This window comes from Mustela erminea, chromosome 10 (assembly GCF_009829155.1).
Source record: "Mustela erminea isolate mMusErm1 chromosome 10, mMusErm1.Pri, whole genome shotgun sequence".
Taxonomy (NCBI): Eukaryota; Metazoa; Chordata; class Mammalia; order Carnivora; family Mustelidae; genus Mustela; species Mustela erminea.
In genome coordinates this window covers 45,241,565-45,260,670 of record NC_045623.1, presented here as the reverse complement: position 1 = coordinate 45,260,670, position 19,106 = coordinate 45,241,565, and the positions used below count along the sequence as shown (strand labels likewise).

The window sequence follows — 19,106 nt, the reverse complement described above, 5'->3', positions numbered from 1 at the left end:
GAATAGTGCCTTTTTCTGCCAAGTGGACTGGAGAACCTCTTAATTCACAAGGTACTAGGTAGAGTACTTGGGAGAATCTTACCTGAACAGAGGGGAATAATTGGCTGTGCACTAAATGCTGTTCTGGTCGTGCTCAGTAAATCTTTTTTTTTTTTTTTTCCCAAATTTTTGTTTAAATGCCAGTTAGTTAAAATACAATGCAGCACTAGTTTCGGGTGCAGAATTTAGCGATCCATCACACATATACATCACCTGGTGCTCTTCACAAGCGCTCTCCTTAATCTCCATCACCTGTTTCATCCCTCCCTCAGCCACCACCCACCACCCACCTCCACTCTGGTAACCTTCAGTTTGTTCTCTATAGTTAAGAGTCTGTTTCTTCGTTTGCCTTCCTTTTTTCCCCTCAATGTTCATTTGTTTTGTGTTTCTTAAATTCCACAGATGTGTGAAATCATATGGTGTTTGTCTTCCTCTGACTGACTTATTTCACGTAGCATAATGCACTCTGGCCTCAGCCACATTGTTGCACATTGCAATATTTCATCCTTTTCTTGGCTGAATAATACATACACACAGAAATATATGATATATATATATGATATATATCAGATATTTATATATATCATATATATATCATATATTTCTGTGTGTATTATATATAATATATTATATATATTATATATATATATCTCACATCTTTTTTTCTAAGATTTTATTTATTTATTTGAGAGCACAAACAGGGAGAGGAGTAGAGGCAGACTCCCCACTGAGCAGGAAGCCCAATGCAGGGCTTGATCCCAAGACCCTGGGATGGTGACCTGAACTGAAGGCAGACTCTTAACTGACTGAGCCCCCCAGGAACCCCAGTACCACGTCTTCCTTATCCATTCATCTGTCGATGGACATTTGGGCCTTTCTCTAATTTGGCTATTGTTGATAATGCTGCCATAAACACTGGAGTGCATGTACCCCTTCAAATCAGTATATTTGTATCCTTCAGGCGAATACCTAGCAGTGCAATTGCTGGGTCATAGGGTAGCTCTATTTTTAACTTTTTGAGGAATGCCCATACCATTCTCCAGAGTGGCTGTACCAGTTTGCATTCCCAGGAACAGTATAAGAGGGTTCCCCTTTCTCCACGTCCTCACCAATACCTGTTGTTTCCTGTGGTATTGATTTTAGCCATCCTGACTGGTGTGACGTAGTATCTCATTGTAGTTTTGATTTCTACTTCCCTGATGGTGAGTGATGATGAGCATATTTTAGTGTGTCTGTTAGCCATCTGGATGGCTTTGGATAGTCTTTGGGAAAATGTCTATTCATGTCTTCTGCCCATTTCTTAACTGGATTATTTGTTTTTTGGGTATTGAGTTTGATAAGTTCTTTATACATTTTGGGTACTAATCCTTTATCGGATATGTCATTTGCAAATATATCTTGTCATTCTGTAGGTTGCCTTTTAGTTTTGTTGATTGCTTCCTTTGCTGTGCAGAAGCTTTTTATTTGGATGAAGTCCTAATAGTTTAATTTGGCTTTTTTTTTTCTTTGCCTCCAGAGACATATCTAGTAAGAAGTTGCTACAGTTGATGTCAAAGAGGTTACTGCCTGTGTTGTCCTCCAGTATTTTGATGGTTTCCTGTTTCACATTTATGTCTTTTACCCATTTTGAATTTATTTTTGTATATGGTATAAGAAAGTGGTCCAGTTTCATTCTTTTGCATGTCGCTATCCAGTTTCCCAACACCATTTTTGAAGAGGCTGTGTTTGTTCCATTAGATATCCTTTCCTACTTTGCTGAAGATTAATTGCCCGTCTAGTCGTGGGTTCACTTCTGGGTTTCCTATTCTGTTTCATTGATCTACATGTCTGTTTTTGTGCCACTCCCATACTGTCTTGATCAGAACAGCTTTGTAATACAGCTTGGAGGCCAGCATTGTGATGCCTCCAGCATTGCTTCGTTTTTTCAAGCTTGCTTTGTCTATTCAGGGTCTTTTGTGATTCCATACAAATTTTAGGCTTGTTCTAGCTGTGAAAATGCTGATATTTTGATAGGCATTGCATTAAATGTGTAGATTGCTTTAGGTAATATGGACATTTTAACAATATTTGTTCTTCCAATCCACGAGCATGGAATGTTTTTCCATTTCTTTGGGTCTTTAATTGCTTTCCTCAGTGTTTTACGGTTTTCCGAGTACAGATCTTTTACCTCTTTGGTTAGGTTTATTCCCAGGTATCTCATGGCTCTTGATGCGATGTAAATGGGATCAGTTCCTTGATTCTCTTTCTGCGGCTTCATTATTGGCGTATACAAATGCAACAGACTTCTGCACGTTGCTGTTGTATCTTGCAACTTTACTGAATTTGTGTATCAGCAATTTTTTGGTCAGCCCAACAAGTCTTAAAACCAAAATCTGAAAAGATCAAGTTGTTTCTAAGTAACTAAACTGCATTCCAGAACAAAGCTCAAGAATATTTATAGGAATACAAAAATATCTAACACCCAACACAGTCAAAACGACGATGCGTGGAATCCAATAAAAACTACCAAACATGCAAAGAAACACCAGATGTTAGAATTAGCCACGGATGTTAAAAGTTATAATTGTAGGGGCGCCTGGGTGGCTCAGTGGGTTAAGCCCCTACCTTCTGCTCAGGTCCTGATCTCAGGGTCCTGGAATGGAGCCCCGCATCGGTCTCTCTGCTCAGCAGGGAGTCTGCTTCCCCCTGTCTCTGCCTGCCTCTCTGCCTACTTGTGATCTCCCTCTGTCAAATAAATAAATAAAATATTTTTAAAAAGTTATAATTGTATTTTAGATATTCAAAACCTTAGAGACGTAGATTTTTTAAAGATGCAAGTCAAGCATCTAGAGATGAAAACTATAATGTCCGAGCTGAAAGATACCCAGGATGAGATTAACAGTGTATCCATATAGTAAAATACTATTCAGCAATGAAAAGGGACAAATGACGGATGTGATATTGATGAATCTCAGAATAACTGGACTGAGTGAACGAATGCAGACAAAAAAAATTGCATGCTGTGTAAATTCTTTTACATGAAATTCTAGAGGATGCAAAATAATCTATAGTTAGAGAAATGTAGGATCAATGATTACCAGGTAGGGGGGCAAGAGGAAGGAATTCACTTCCAAAGGACACAAGGACACTTTTGAGGGTGATAGTTATGTTTGCTGTTTTTATTTTTACGGTGTTTTTACAGGTATACAGACATAGATGTCAAAACTTAGCAATTTGTACGCTTTAAATACTTGTAGTATGTTGATTATAATTCAGCAAAGCTTTAGTTTTTAAAGACTAAAGAGATATGCATGTATTTAAAAAGTCACTGCCCAACTCGGGACATAGAGGACTCATAAATAAAACCACATTTTTAAATATTTAAATTTTTGTAAATTTTAAAGAATGGTTTAATGTTTATATCTGTAATTTTTATTACATCTAAGTCTGTAGTGTCTACGGACTGCATCTATTGTATAGTATCTGTAGCATCTAGAATAGTAACTAAAACTTGGTTTGAGGGCTATTTCGTTTTTTAGCAGTACACTGGAAAATGTCCCCCCTTCTTTTCCCCCATATTTTCATGGTTCTTTTCATTAAAAATAAAAACCCTAAGAGCTAGGAAGCACAAGGTCAATTTCAATTATCATTTTTTCCAACACTTTACATATTAAGAAAACTCTACACATTTTTCTTAAGCATAAGTGAGTGACTGTACACTTGTCCCCAATACCCTTCTCTGTCTGATATGTGGTCTCAGCCGAAAAACTCTCTGAGGGTCTGCTTATGACTCAAGGGCTTTAATTCAGTTCCTGTTGACCTGCTTCTCTAGAGACACAGTGTTGTGATGCCTGCCCATTCTATTTGGGAATGAACTAATTGATGTCTTCTCTTGTTCCCAACTTGTCTGTCCCGACTGTGCCCAGTTTGACGCTGACCGAGACGAGGATGAGGTGTTCTATGACATCAGCATGGCAGTTGACAGCAAGTTATTTCCAAACAAAGAAGCTGGGGCAGGTAAGTCACTGTGTCCTTCAGGCCACCGTATGGCCTGACCACCTGCCAAGTGTCTGGAGCTTTGTAGTAATATCGGAGCACAGCAATCTGCTGTGAGGCTTTAAGGATGACGCTATCCTCAGAGCTTTATACTTTCTGGGATTGGGAGGGAGACAAACTATAAGTGACTCTTAATCTCACAAAACAAACTGAGGGTTGCTGGGGGGAGGGGGCTTGGGAGAGGGGGGTGGGATTATGGACATTGGGGAGGGTGTGTGCTTTGGTGAGTGCTGTGAAGTGTGCAAACCTGGTGATTCACAGACCTGTACCCCTGGGGATAAAAATATATGTTTATAAAAAATAAAAAATAAAAAAAAATAAAGGTACAAAACAAAATAGAAAAGAAGGACTCTCCATCTGGCCCTTATAGTTAATGGGTTTTTATTTTACTTATTTTTTTTTTTATTTGACAGACAGATATCACAAGTAGGCAGAGAAGCAGGCAGAGAGAGAGAGAGAGAGAGGAGGAAGCAGGCTCCCTGCTGAGCAGAGAGGCCAATGTGGGGACTCTGGGATCATGACCCGAGCTGAAGGCAGAGGCTTTAACCCACTGAGCCACCCAGGCACCACATAGTTAATGTTTTTCCTCCAGTCACTGCACATGTAAATTAGTCCCAGTGTAACATAGGACGTCTGTTACTATAATTGAAAAAACCGAATCTAGCCCATTCTTTGTGCAACAATTAAAAGTTACAGTTCCTCCAGGACTCCTTAACTGTACTTGTGTCTGCCACGCCCCCTTGGGAAAAGCCTCCCTTGTCGGAGAGCTACTCCTATCCCAGCCCACAGCTCCTGTGCTGGCTCTGTGCCTTCTCTTCCTAAGCGCTCACACCTAGAAGTTGGACGTTGTAACAGTGCGGGGCTATCACACTCCCTTCTGTAGGCAGTACTCACCGTCTGTCCTTGACCCTTTTCTCACTCTCTTTGACTATCTGACTCTGTTCAACTCATTGTTCCTCATGATCTCAACTCTCAGCTGCATGTGGTTGACTCTCAAACCTTCATCCCTGTCCTGACCTTTCTTCTCAGTAATGGCATCAGTGGGTAAGGACCAAAAGAGTTCTGGGCTGTAAGGAAAAAGATTAAACACTTAAAATGTTCAACCATATTTGATTTGAAGCACCCTAAGAGTACCTTCAAAGAAAGGCAGAATAAAGAGAAAGGCAAGGATGTAGTCTTTCTGGGCAGCCCCACCGAGAACAGATAATAATGTACACTCACCTGCCTGGTTGTCCAGTGATAGTTACAATAAGATGGCCTACAGCTGGGAAAGAAGGAATACTGAGAAGCTTGTACGATCATATAAACCAGAGTCCTGCTGCTCTGGAAGATGCTATAACACCTGGGCTTTGTAGGTCAATCCTTTATTTAGAACATTTACTTAGACGTCTACTAACAAATATCTAATTGTTAGGTGTCCTCAGTTTGCCCACACAGTGGAGTAGAGGTGCTGATTTAAGCTAGCCCTTGTATTTTTTTCTAATTTTTTAAAATGTTAATTCCAGTGTAGTTAACATATACAGTGTGATATTAGTATCAGTGTACAATACAGGGGTTCAGTAATTCCATACGTGACTCAGTGCTCACCATGGCAAGTATATTCTTAATCCCCTTCACCTCTTTCCCCATCCCCCGCCCACCTCCTGTCGAGTCACCTTCAGTTTGTTCTCTTCGGTTAAGGGTCTGTTTCTTGATTTGTCTCTCTTTTTTTCCTTTGTTCATTTTTTTTCTTTCATAAATTCCACATGTGAGTAAAATCGTATGGTATTTGTCTTTCTCTAACCGACTCATTTCAGTCAGCATTACACCCTCTAGATCCATCCATGTTGCTGCAAATGGCAAGATTTCATTCCCTTTTTATGGCTGTATATATTCCATTGTACATATATACCACATCTTTTTTTTTTTAAAAAAACAGACTTTTTTTTTTTTTGAAGATCCCATTCATTTATTTGACAGAGAGAGAGACACAGCGAGAGAACGAACACAAGCAGGGTGAGTAAGAGAGGGAGAAGCAAGCTTCCCGCCAAGCAGGGAGCTGAAGTGGGGCTGGATCTCAGGATTCTGGGATCATGACCTGAGCCGAAGGCAGACGCTCAACGACTGAGCCACCCAGGCGCCCAGTGTTTTTGTATTCTTTGGGTACTCAGTAGACGAATTACTGGATGATATGGTAGTTCTATTTTCAATTCTTTGAGGAACCTCCATGCTGTTTTCCACAGTGGCTGCGGCCCTTTGCATTCCCACCGACAGTGGGAGGGTTCCTTTTTCTCTATATCCTTAAAGCTGCCTTCTTTAGAACACTTGACCCTCTACTTCGTGGCTCTCTAATGGCATTTCTCCAAGGCGGCCTTATCCTGTAGCCACACAGCAGCGCTAGCCTCGGTGCTCATAGGCAAACTGCGTGCGGGCAGGTGCGGTATCCTCAGTGTGCTCCGCACCTGCCCCATAGCGGAGGTTTCCGGGGACCTCGTCTTTCTTCTCTATACCTCCAGACTTTTGAACAGCAGAGTCGGCTCACAGTCTCAGCTCCCACGAGCTCCCCTCCACGCCTCAGAAGCCTGAAAGCGGAGTCCTGTCCCAGCCTTAAAATAAGCCTGGTCTATCTATAACAGCCCTTGGTTGAGGAAGTGGGGGGGGGGGGGCTGTGGTAAACCAGAAACACGCGGTGCTGCCCCTACAGGAGGCAGCCTCTTGGAAGCCCCATGCTATGGTTGCCATTAAGGAACGGGCCAATGGTTGCTGGATCTTTCTCTGTTTCAACAGAAAACAGAGCCTGCATCTGTAGGTGAAATCCTCAGGCTTGTAAATGCTGCTGACTCACCCAGTCAAACAAGCCAGGTTGGTGGCCCCTGCTCTGTGAATTGCCAGCACCCAGGTTTTGTCCCTCAACTTTTCCCTTCTATCTGGTCCCTTTCTGTAGAATCTCAGCCACCCCACAGCTCCTACATCACCTCATGGCTTTCCATTCCTCTTTTAAATTTTTTAAATAAAAACTGAGCATGGGGGCGTCTGTGGGTGGCTCAGTGGGTTAAGCCTCTACCTTCGGCTCAGGTCATGATCTCAGGGTCCTGAGAGCCTGCTTCCTCCTCTCTCTCTGCCTGCCTCTCTGCCTACTTGTGATCTGTCAAATAAATAAATAAGTAATCTTTAAGAAAAATTTGATCGTGATGATCTGGCATGCATATACATAACGAAATGACTCCTACAGTTAAGCTAAGTAGTATATCTTCTCTTCATCTAGTCACCATTTTTCTGTATTTAATGAGAGCACCAGAAATATATTCTCTTAGCAAATTTCTGGTACTTTTTTGGGGGGGGGAGATTTTATTTATTTATTTGACAGAGAAAGAGGGAATACAAGGAGGGGGAGTGGGCAGAGAGAGAAGAGGCTTCCTGCCAAGCAGGGAGCCCAACGCGGGGCTTGATCCCAGGACCCTGGGATAATGACCTGAGCTGAAGGCAGCTGCTTAATGACTGAGCCACCCAAGTGCCCCAAATTTCCAGTGCTTAAGACAATGTTATTAACTATAGTCATCAGGCTATACATTACATCCCTAAGATTTACTCATCCCACGTAATGCAACTTTGTATCCTTTGGCCAACATCTTCCGGTTTCCCCCACCCCCATGCCTTGATAACCATTGCTCTACTCTCTGCTTCAGTGAATTTGTTTTTAGACCCCACCCTATCAGTGAGGTCATGCAGTTTTTCTCTCTTAAGGGAGCCAGGCAAAAATGTCCCTATCCTCACAGCCCATGCCAGTCGTTATTCCTCCGGAACACCTTGGGAGTACAGTCCCTGTTCTTTATCCCCACTGCACTTGTCAGGGCTTTGCCAGCCTTTGACCTCATCCCTGGTCTCTTACCTCATACCTAGCCTCTCCCATCCATTCGGAATCCTGTTGCTGTCATGGGCTCCTCGTCCAATGCAGCTCTGACTACCCTGCCTCCCCAACAAAACGAAACAAAGCAAAACCTTCAATGACTTCCCTGCAGGCTGAGCCCCAGTGTCCTTAGCATGACAGAAATACCCTTAGCTTTGCTGCAGTGGTCCTTCTCCTGCCCCAGCATCGCCTCCCCCTACCCCCGAAACCCCAACCGGCTTCCTCCAGCTCCAAGAATGTCTCAGGCACTTTCCTGCCTCTGGCCATTTGCACGAGTTACTTGGTTTCCCTGCCCCCGCGTGCATCCTCTCTACTCTCTCACCCCCAGACCCTCCTTCCGCCGGCGAGATCCTATTTTGTATCTTAGTTTAAACGTGATTTTCCTAAGGAGGCTTTCTTAGCCTCCCTCCCAGACTAGATTAGACTCCAGCATAGTTTCCTTACTTTCCTTCAGGGTGTTTATCACACTTGTGATCATATAATCCGGTATAGGACTGTTTGTTAAAAATCTATTTCCTTTATTAGAGTGGAAGACTTTATGAAGATGGAGTGTGTGTGTGTGTGTGTGTGTGTGTGTGTGTGTGTGTGTGTGTTTGATATGCCGTGTGAATCTCATTGGAAACACCACAGAAGCTCCCTTTCACCCAGCTGGTCACCTCAGCTGAGCCACTTGTCTGAGTATGTGGACTCATAACCTCTCCTCCTCTCTTCCGGTCTCTTTGACCTCTCTCTTTTCCTTCCTCCCCCTCCCCTGTCATGGAGTAACTGGAAAATCACTCCTGCCGGCTTGCCCCAAACAGTTCCAACTCCAGATCCCTTGAGGAGCTCACCTTCTAGTCCCAAATACCTTCCAGATATTTTTTCAAAGAAATGCAATGCTCTTCAAAGGAATTCTAATGCAAAATTCAGTAACAATTTCCATGCCTGTTGGAATGAGAGCGGGGCTCTGCATGCCTGACGCCTGAGGCACATAGAATTTCAGGTTTGTGGAATGAATGGAGAAGATCAAGAACTGCAAAAGCAGAATGTCTATGTCCTTTTATTCTTTTTTCAGTCACCCAGTATGTATGTATGTATCAAATGCATAGAATTTCTAAGTTTTGTTCTTAAATTTAGAGTTCTAAATTAAATTTAGATGAAATACAACGCCACCTAAAGTTGCTTGCAGTGGAGCCAAAGAGACAGGACAAGGGAGAGCCTGCCTTGGGGCCAGGGGGTGGGGGCACTGATGATGTGTTAGAGGGGCTTTATCTACAGGTCCCCTTCGCTGCCCAAGAAGCTCTGCCTTGCAGGAGTGCCCCTTGATTTAGGACTCAAAGTGGGAGGAGCACCTTCCTTAAACTTCATATTAAAGATCCACGAGAAGGAGAAAAGTCTGACATTGTCCCAGAAGGCAATATGGTTAGCTTTCCAGTACCTCTGAGGCCAATTTGTATCATCTTCCCACTTAAATTTAGGGAGACAACCTGAAAATAATCTTTCCGAAGATGATCCTACATCTGAAATGGGTGATGCTGTATGCTCCCTGCGGGATTCTATTTCAGCTCTGTATCTACAGAAAGAATATTTTGAAATCTGAAAGAAGTCGAGAAATTCAAAATAGAGGGAAGTGAAAGCTGTCCTATCACTTTCACAAAGTGCCCTAATTTTGCTGTCCCTTTTGAGTTACGAGATCATTGCCGGTGTTTCATGCATTAAATGGTTCAATGAAAGAAGGCGAAAATGTGTACATATATCTACATTTACCTCCTTCTTCTGTATGTCAAACCTTAGACTATTATTAAAGGTCCCATTTTCAGCAAACCCAGCAACCAATGCTAAAAGAACATGAAAGCTATTCAGTCACTATCTGAGCCGATAATGACAGCCATTGTCTAGTGCTTCCTATGATTTATTAGTACTGTTGCCAGGAGCAACAATGTGTCAAGAAATTCCATCCCTTAATGATACAATAAAATTTCTGCTAAAAGCGTTTTGTTAGGAAAGCCAATCTCTTCTCTGTAAGCACAAGTTCTTTTAAAAAAAGGATTTTTCCCCCCTTAAACAAAGATTTCATTCAACCATCGCTGGAGATAGTTTTCTAACATTCTTGTTCCAGTTTAAATATTAACGTGTAATTATCTGTTAACGGGTTGTTTAAGAGCTCTTCAAAATTTGTACTTTTTTAAAACAACTGAAAGAACAGTTTCTAATTAAATAAAATAAGTAGGACACGGGAACTAAAAGAGGCTGTATGTTTAATAAGCCTTTGTGTTCCGATCACATTGCTCGTTCCGCATGAATCACTCCGAATACCGCTGAAACGAGGGTATCGTTTGACTCCAAGTACCTATCACTACTCCTATGAGTCCACAGTGGGTAATATCCATATTATGGAAACAATAAAAGCTTTTATTGATATAGACAGTGATGCTGTCTATATCAGCCACCCAGAAAGGAGCATCAGTTGTCCCAGACTGGAGTGGTACTCCTTGATTCCACTTCTGGTTCTCCCATGTTCACAGCCACCTGGTGACATGCTTCATCACCACCCATCCACTGTTACTCATTTTCTGAGAATGTGGAAGAGACGGCAGGCTCCACCAAGTCCCGTCCCAGACCGTGTTGAGCAATCATATTTGTAAAACTGTTTGGATTGTCCCTGCCGAAACTTCGGAGTAGGCAGGATACGTTGGGAGCTATGACTTCTGTCTTTGATCTCACTTTCTGTAGGACCTAGCCCAAGTTATTTGACTTCTGCAAAGCTCATCTTCTTCTTTTCTAAAATGGGACGGTGGTATTCTATGAAATACTGGTCCTAAGACTTCCATGATCCTATAATGGAAAAATGCACGTTTACTTCTGACATCTTGAATGCCCCACAGTATATAAGTGCAAACTGATCCAAAATGGGCATCAAGACAATCAAATATTTTCGCTCTCAGATACACCTTATAAAATTTCTTATTTAAAAGATAGCAAAAGCACAAAGAAAAATTACATACAATGGCATTACTTTGTAAAATTATACATAAAATTTAAGTTTCCATATGACCCCTCTAGTCTCACTTTGTTAATAGCGTGTGGTGCATTGTCTTGCCCACTCCTTTCTGGCAACCACCTTATTAGCAATGGACTTGGCAAGGGCTATTCTCACTGCAGATGTGATGTGATGGAATCACCCACAGCTGTGCACACCTATGGCAACTCCACAGTTACTTACTTTTCCAAAATTCTTAATGGGTCAAGTATCTTTGTTCTGAAAAATCTTTTTTTTTTTTTAAGAAAAAAAAAAGATTTTATTTATTTATTCTAGAGAGAGAGTAAGAGAGAGCATGAGAAGGGAGAAAGTCAGAGGGAGGAGCAGACTCCCCACTGAGGTGGGAGCCTGATGCAGGACTCGATCCCTGGGACACCTGAGCAGAAGGCAGTGGCTTAGCCAACTGAGTCACCCAGGCACCCCTCCACTCTGAAAAATCTAATTGTCCTTTTAAGAAAGGGTAAAGATACACAAAAACAAGGTTGTTACTGCTTAGACAGTATGACAATGGGCAAGTCCTTAGTTGATTTGATAAACTGTGGGGGTAATCAGGAGTGGAAAAAAAAAAATAACAGGAGAAGAGATGAGAAAAGACTGTGTGGGGACAAACCTTGAAACTCTCTTTGGAAGAAAGGATGAAAGCGGCCTCTCTGGGAGAGCTCTCTATCTGAAAAGCCATGTGAGATGCTTGATGTTTTGAATGTTCATTAAACATCAGTCAGTGTGTCTTCTGACCAAGAACTATTTGCAAGGACAGGTCTACAGTGAAATGTGGAGTGGTTTGTTGCTTCACAAGGACACACAGCATTTTATGGGCAGCACTGAATTCTGTCTTTCCGGCTAGTTAGGTGATATGTATTTCCTGGGGGGGAAGAGTCATTAAAGAGGGTGATAAATCAGTTGCGCTTCAGGAGCCCCATTATGAAAATTACCAGTTTAAGTTTGAGCCGTGAGGATTAGTGGGTAAGCAAATTAATGTAACCTGTAGTATCTAGGATGGGGGAAACTCCCTGTTAATAACTTCAGTTAACCTGACGTTTCTCATCGTCAGAGACTAAGGTGACCCAAAGCCTGGAGGAAAAAGCTGTCAGGTTTTCATGGAAGGAGCAAACTCAGCCCCACTTATTTCTGGAACTTCCTTGCCCTTCTCCCACTCCACAATTTGCTCATGGTGTTCTCTCTATCTCCTTTTCTGCTACACACCCCTAATCCACTTCCCCTGCTGGACCATCCTTACTCACCCTCAAAATTCAGGCTCATAGATTTACTCCTTGTGATTAGTTCTTACTTCCATCAGCACCTCCACTTCTAGTTGGAATTAGAAGCTCTTTTTTTTTTTTTTAAGATTTTGTTTAATTATTTGACAGATAGAGATCACAAGTAGCCAGAGAGACAGGCAGAGAGAGAGAGAGAGAGAGAGAGAGCAGGGAAGCAGGCTCTCTGCTGAGCAGAGAGTCTGATGCAGGGCTCGATTCCAGGACCCTGAGATCATGACCTAAGCTGAAGGCAGAGGCTTAAGCCACTGAGCCACCCAGGTGCCCCAACTTAGAAGCTCTTTATTTTGGTTTCTGAACCTTACTGTTGACAAATCAGTCTCCTCCACAAGACTGTCTTCTCCTTAAGGCAGGAAACAGTGTCTAGAATATCTATATTTTCTATCTAGGAGCCCAAACATGGTGCCCAGCAGAGGAGAAGAGTCTAAAAATGTTTGTGAATTTAATGTAACCATAAGAAGATATGGAAACCTAGTGGGAGATAGTTTTCTATAGAAATATGCACAGACAGCCTTCATCTGGTCATCTTTTCTTTCATCTTAGGTTCGAGTGACCTTGATCCTTCAATGATGTTGGACACTGGAGAGACCATTGATACAGGCTCTGACTATGAAGATCAGGTAACTAAAGTCTAAAAATATCTCTCTATTGAAATGTTTTTAATTTTAAACTTTGTGTTTTATGAAAATTAGAATTATAAATCATTTTTGAGGTGTTTACAGGTAACAGCATGTTCCATGATAAATCATACTAACCTACAGCTTCAGCCCCCTACTCCTTCCCCATAGTTTCAAAACAGCAATTCATTAAGGAAAGGTTTGTGGTTTGAGTTACATGAGAAGGAAGTGAGGTTATGTGAGGTTCTCTAATGCAAGAATTTGCCTGTCTCTCTCAATCCCTTTCCAATCAGGAACTAACAGTATTTGCTGAGTACTAGCTACAGGCTCTGGATTCTGCTTTTCTATTTCTAACCTTTGAAAAAGGACTAATGACCAACAACAACACAGCCAAGAAGTCAAATATGTTTTCTATTTTAATAAAACCAGAGAAATTTATCTGGGTCATTTCCCTCTCAGCAGAAGAACTCTCCCTCCTGCTGTATTTTAATAATCCAAAATAGTTGGAAAATGATCTAACTCTCTAATTAGGCTTTTTGTTTAAAAAGAGGGTAATGTCTGAAACTTCCTTCTACTGCTCATCAGTGCTCCTCTGTGAGGGCTGAAAGTTGAGTGAACATGAGGGTTCCCCCCCCATCTACAATGTATATATGCCACGAATATAGCAGATAGATCTAACCAATATCCAAATGTAATGGCTGGCTATGCATTCATATTCATATTCAGAAGCTATTTTCAAGGGACATCTTGGTGGCTCAGTCAGTTAAGCATCTGCCTTCAGCTCAGGTCATGATCTGGGGTCCTGGGATGGTCCCATGTAGGGTTATGTGCTCAGTTTGAGGAGTCTGCTTCTCCCTCTCCCTCTGCCCCTCAACCCCGCTGGTGCTCTCTCACATGCACACGCTCTCACTCACTTTCTCTCTCTCTCAAATAAATAATAAAATCTTAAAAAAAAAAAGAGAGAGAAGCCATTTTCATGAGCTTTAAGTTCTTTCTTTCATATTAAATAGCAAAGAGAAAATATTGACAAGTGATATAATAGTACTGTGTATTTCTATTTTTAGCATTTATTAACCCTTAATACATACCGAACATTGTGCCAAGTTCCTTAGTTTTATTCTCTCACTAATCCCTTACAACAGCTCTAGGAAATAGGAATTATTATCTTTATTTTATAGATAAGAAAATAAAGACTCAAAGAATAATTTGCCCACAGTTAAAAATAGTTTCACAGTAGGGAAGTGAACTTAGGGCACATTTCCTCACATCTGTGCCATACTGCCTCCTAACAGCCTCCAAGGACAGGCCACTCAGTGATAGATTTTAGGAGCCTTTTCAGTTGCTCATTCCCAAGACCCTAGCGGAGGTAAATTCCAAACATCACTACTGAAGGGCAGCTCATGATCCAAAATTACAGGCTGCATAAAGACATGTACCATTACCAGAAAACCAGCTGATTCAAAAAATGGAAGGTTTCACACCCCAAGAACTAGAGCGAACAAGAAAGTCTGAAAGAAATTCCAATATAGAAATACTTAAAATATTCAAGAAGATAAAAGGAAGATAAACCATGAAACAAGTACAGAAAAGAATGGGAAGGAAGAGGCAAGAAGGAAAATGAAAGAAATAGAAATTCTAGGCACAAAAAATACTGTCATTGAAATAAAAATTCCATTAACCGGTGGAATAGCAGACTAGACACAGCTGAAGAAACTAAATGACAGAACTGAGGAAATCGCCTTCGAATAAACCAGAAAGCTAAACAGTTGTCAAATGTAAGAAACAATTCAGGAGTCACTGAGGATAGATTGAGTGGGCCAACATATTCGAGAAAGGGTTCCAGGAGGAAATAGAGGAGGGATAGAGCAGAGGCTCCCTTTTATTTATTCTTTGATTTATTTTTTTATTTTAACAGATAATAGTTGAGAATTATGCAGAGATGAGAAGCAGCACAAGTCCCCAGGTTAAAGGAGCACATCCGGTTCTGAGCAGGATAAAAACAACGAAAACAAAACTCTTCCCTATTCTTTTTTTCATTTAGTCATTTAACAAATACTAATTGATCCCCAATGGTATGCCAGATACTGTGTAGGTACTTGAAATGTGTAATTGTAAGAAATAGGCAAGAAGCTTACATTCTAGTGGAGAAGACAGATACTAAACCATCAACATGATAAATAAGTAAATTCTCTCGAGGTCAGAAGTGGTGAGTCCAACGAGAAAAGGAAAAGTAGAATAAGGTAAGAGGATTAGGAGTGCTGGGGTTGGGATAGTATTAAATAGGATGGCCTCATTGAAGAGGGACAACCTGGCAGGGACTTGGCATATAATGTGAAACTTAGAACACTGAAGATAAAAATAAAATATCAAAAGTCAAAAGGCATTACCTATAAAGGAGCAGCAATTTTGGTGACAGCAGAGTAAAAAAAGGCAAGAGCTTGCATGTCTCAAGCACCCGTTATAAGCCAAACACTGTGTGTTATGGTTTATGTGCATTACTGCTAATCCTTCCAAAAACTCAAGAAGGTAGCTCCATGTATCCCCAGTTTATAGCAGAGGACACAGAAGCTCACGGAAGTTAAGACGCCTCCCAAGACAGCCCAGCCTGTGAGCTGGGGAGTGAGGAGACAGACTTTGATCGGTTTGGCACCAAAATCTAGTTTCTCCTTTTACCATTCACAGTAAAGCCTCTATCCGGGTCACTGATGATCTATTGCCAGTTCCAGTTGGCACTTCTCAGTTATCTTTCTGGACCTCTGCTGCATTTTATTCCCCAAACTTTTACCATAAAGCGCTGTGTGGTAAATACCTTAGGCTGGGTGAGCCGTAGGTCCCTGTAGGGATTGTTGAGCAAAGGCAGCCATAACCCTGTGGAAACAGAGGCATACGGCTGGGTGCCAGTAACGCTTTATGTATTGATACTGAAACTTGAAACCCACATCGCTCTCATGGGATTTATCTCAACTATTTAAAAACATAAAACCCATTTTAAACCAAAAGGCTGTATCCAAACGGGCAGTGTGGTGGATGTGACCTGCAGGCCGTCGTTTGCTGACCCCAGTTGTAAACCATCTTCCCAGCCTCCCATTCCTGACACTCTCCTTTCCCTTAGACTCTCGCCTCTCTAAATTATTTATTCTGTGCTAAATACTGCACACTCATTACCTCATTCTATCCTCAATTATAGGAAATAGATATTATTATAATAGTGTTACAGTTTATGAAAATATATTTTGTCATTTATTCTATTATTATCATATCATTTTATTATATTATATAAAATATAATTATTTTATTTATAATATAAATTTTATTGATTTATATTATTATATTTGTGGTATAAATTTTATTTATATATTTCATATAATATATAAAAATATATTTATTTTATATTTTTATGTGATTATTTTATCATTATAATTATATAGTTATTATGTTGTCTTATAATAATATATTATTATTATAGTCCTTTCCAATAAGAAAACTGAGATACAGAGAAATTAAGCAGTTTATTCAAACTACACAGCTGGCAAGAGGTAAAGACAGAATTCAGACACAGCCATCTGACTCCAGAGCTAGGACCAGCACAGACAGGCTGGGGTCTGCTGTAGTAACAAATAAAACTCCAAATCTGAGCACTTGCCTTCCAGAGGCTCCTCTATATGAACCTCCAAAAGGGATCATGGATCTTTTGGAAGATGGACCTGCTCTTAATTACATGTTATGTCCTTCCGAATTTGGTAGGCAGCCACAGTCCCTGGCCCTCCCCACATACAGCAAAGCTGGCAAAAGGAGCTTGCTTAGACATCCAGGAATGCAGGGATGAATTTGGTGAGCACTGAGTCAGCCTCAGCCGCATATCTCTTGCCCTGTTCTGTGTTCACTCTCTCGGCACTACTCCTACTTGTCAATCTACTAGTTCTTAGTGTCCTTGCTGAACTGCTCTCTGCTGGTCCCTTCTTTAAATGTGAATGTTTCCCGGCATCTGTGGCCCCTTTAGTCCTCACTGAACATGTTCTCCTTTAAAAAGCTCAACCACAGCCACGATCTACTCCACTCAGGGCACCCAGGTGAGTTCCTATTGCGTATGTCTGCCTGCTAAACAGCACTGCTTGGATTTCCCATGTGCCTCTCAAACTCAACACATCCAGACCCAAAATCCCCATCCTCCCCCACAAAATCTGCTTGTCCTTCTGTTTTCCCTATTTCTGTTAATGATACCTCCAGCCTGCCAGCTGCTCAAGCCAGAGACAGGATGTCTTCATAGTCTCCTTCCTTTCTCCCCCACCCTACATCAGTCTGGTCAAGAAGCCCGTCAGTTCTCCTGTACAGAAATCGGTCCTTTCACTCTGGTGCCACTGCCACAGCCCTGGTTGGCTCCCTTAGCCTTCCTCCCTGGGATCACAGAGATAGTCTCCTAACCAGTCTCCCTGCCCCAGCCTCCTCACCCCTCATAATGGTCTTGTTGAAGAGCAAAGCCAGTCATGGGATCCTGCTTCTTAAACACTTTTTGCGCTCCAGCTACATTAAGGCATCTTCAATTCCCCCAAGTGGATTGTGATTTAAACGGTCCCTTTTCTCTGTGTGGAAGCTTCCCCAACCATATCTTGCCTATCCCAGATAACCACACTCATGCACCATCAAGGCCATGCTTCTTCTCAAGGAAGCCTTTCTCTTGTTACATGTTCAGTTCACCTTCTCGGGGGGCCCAGGACACCCTATGTTGTAATATTCTCTGGCATTGCAAGGATTGTGTTCTCTTCTAGTTGTCCTCTATGCCTGCCACACAGCGTGACATGCAGCATATCCCCAATAACAGTCCACTTTTAAAAGCCCATAAAATGTCTTCAGTTCTTCTTCTGAATATGTAATTTTTGATAACTTGTTAACTCATGCTAGTAACTCTTCTGAGCCTGGGTTTCCTCTTCTAGAAAATGGTGGTCATAACCTCACTTGGAAGTACTGTTGGGAGAGGAACACAGGGTAGGGGACCTTGTACAGAAAAAATGCTCCATAAATGTAAACCCTTCTTTCCCCTCCCCCAAACCCAGGTTGGACTGAACTTTTCAGACATCACTGCTTTTCTGTGTTTGACAAAGACCCCCACGTCCTTAGCTAAAGGAATACTAATTGAGCACTTCTGCTTTTCATTCTGGCATGTAGGAACATAATCATAATCCATGTTTCCTAACACATAAAAAGCTGAATAGACTGAAAATTCAACAGTTCTTAGATCTCTCAGAGACTCATGAAGTCACAAGGCAAACCACTGTACCAGAAATTGGAGAGACAGACAGGCAGAGTCAAAAAAAAAAAAAAAAAAAAAAATCAAAAGAGTAGAAACCCACAAGCAAGAACCTCACCAGGACCAATGCCACTGTAGGAAAACCTAACTGTAATTGACAAATTATGGGAGGCTCAGTGTGGGCAGGTATAAAAGTTAAAAACCCCAGGGGGAGCCAATCATAGGGGTCCCCACACTTTCGTGAGTTTTATCTCCAGGAGCTCTACCAGGTCCTCAGAGTGAATAGCAAAGAAAAATCATTTAGTGCTTCTGGCAAGGGGGAAAGGGGGGAAAGGAACCATTTTGAAATACACCAGAGCCCTCTGTTCTTAATAACTCCTGCTCCCAGAAGAAACTATTTTATCAGAACCTAACTTGCTGGGATTTTATCAGAACCTACCCTACCTGGGAGAACAAAAATACCTAACTCTGGCCCCCATCCCCTAACTATCCTGTCCCACCTAAAAGGGGGGAAAACCTAAGATACACTGGTGAAGTTCATAGTCCAGGGGCTCACCAAAAGACTAAGACCTAATCATAGGTCTCTCTGTATTTCACAGAATGTTTCCTTTGCCCCCTCACCTTACCACTACATTACTAAAAGTCTATATATTTCAGTTTGTTTTATGTAGTACATCATGTCCACTTTTCAACAAAAAATTACAAGGCATACTAGAAGACAGAAACACATTTGAAAAGCATGAGAACAAGAGTAATAAATGGCAGGTTACTGGACTTGTCAGAACAGGATTTTTTCTAAAAAATATGATGAATCATGTTGAGGGCTTAAGTGGAAAAAGCAGAATGAATAATACATACATACAAGAATGAATAATATGCAAGGTAATGTAAGCAGAGAGATGGAAATCCTAAGAAATGCCAAAAAGAAATGCCAGAGATCAAAAACACTATAACAGAAATGAAAAATGCCTTTGATAGGCTCATTAGTAAG

At 41.5% G+C, this 19,106-nt stretch overlaps 1 protein-coding gene across 2 annotated transcripts in view; it reads left to right on the top strand.

The window, feature by feature from the left end:
• Positions 1–19,106, top strand: part of AK5 (adenylate kinase 5) — a 241,920-nt gene that overhangs the window by 126,746 nt on the left and 96,068 nt on the right. For both annotated transcript variants that reach the window (XM_032302233.1, XM_032302234.1), the window contains exons 7-8: positions 3,945–4,035; positions 12,797–12,873. In XM_032302233.1, coding sequence (XP_032158124.1) covers positions 3,945–4,035; positions 12,797–12,873 — 168 coding nt within the window. The remainder of the gene's footprint in view (positions 1–3,944; positions 4,036–12,796; positions 12,874–19,106) is intronic.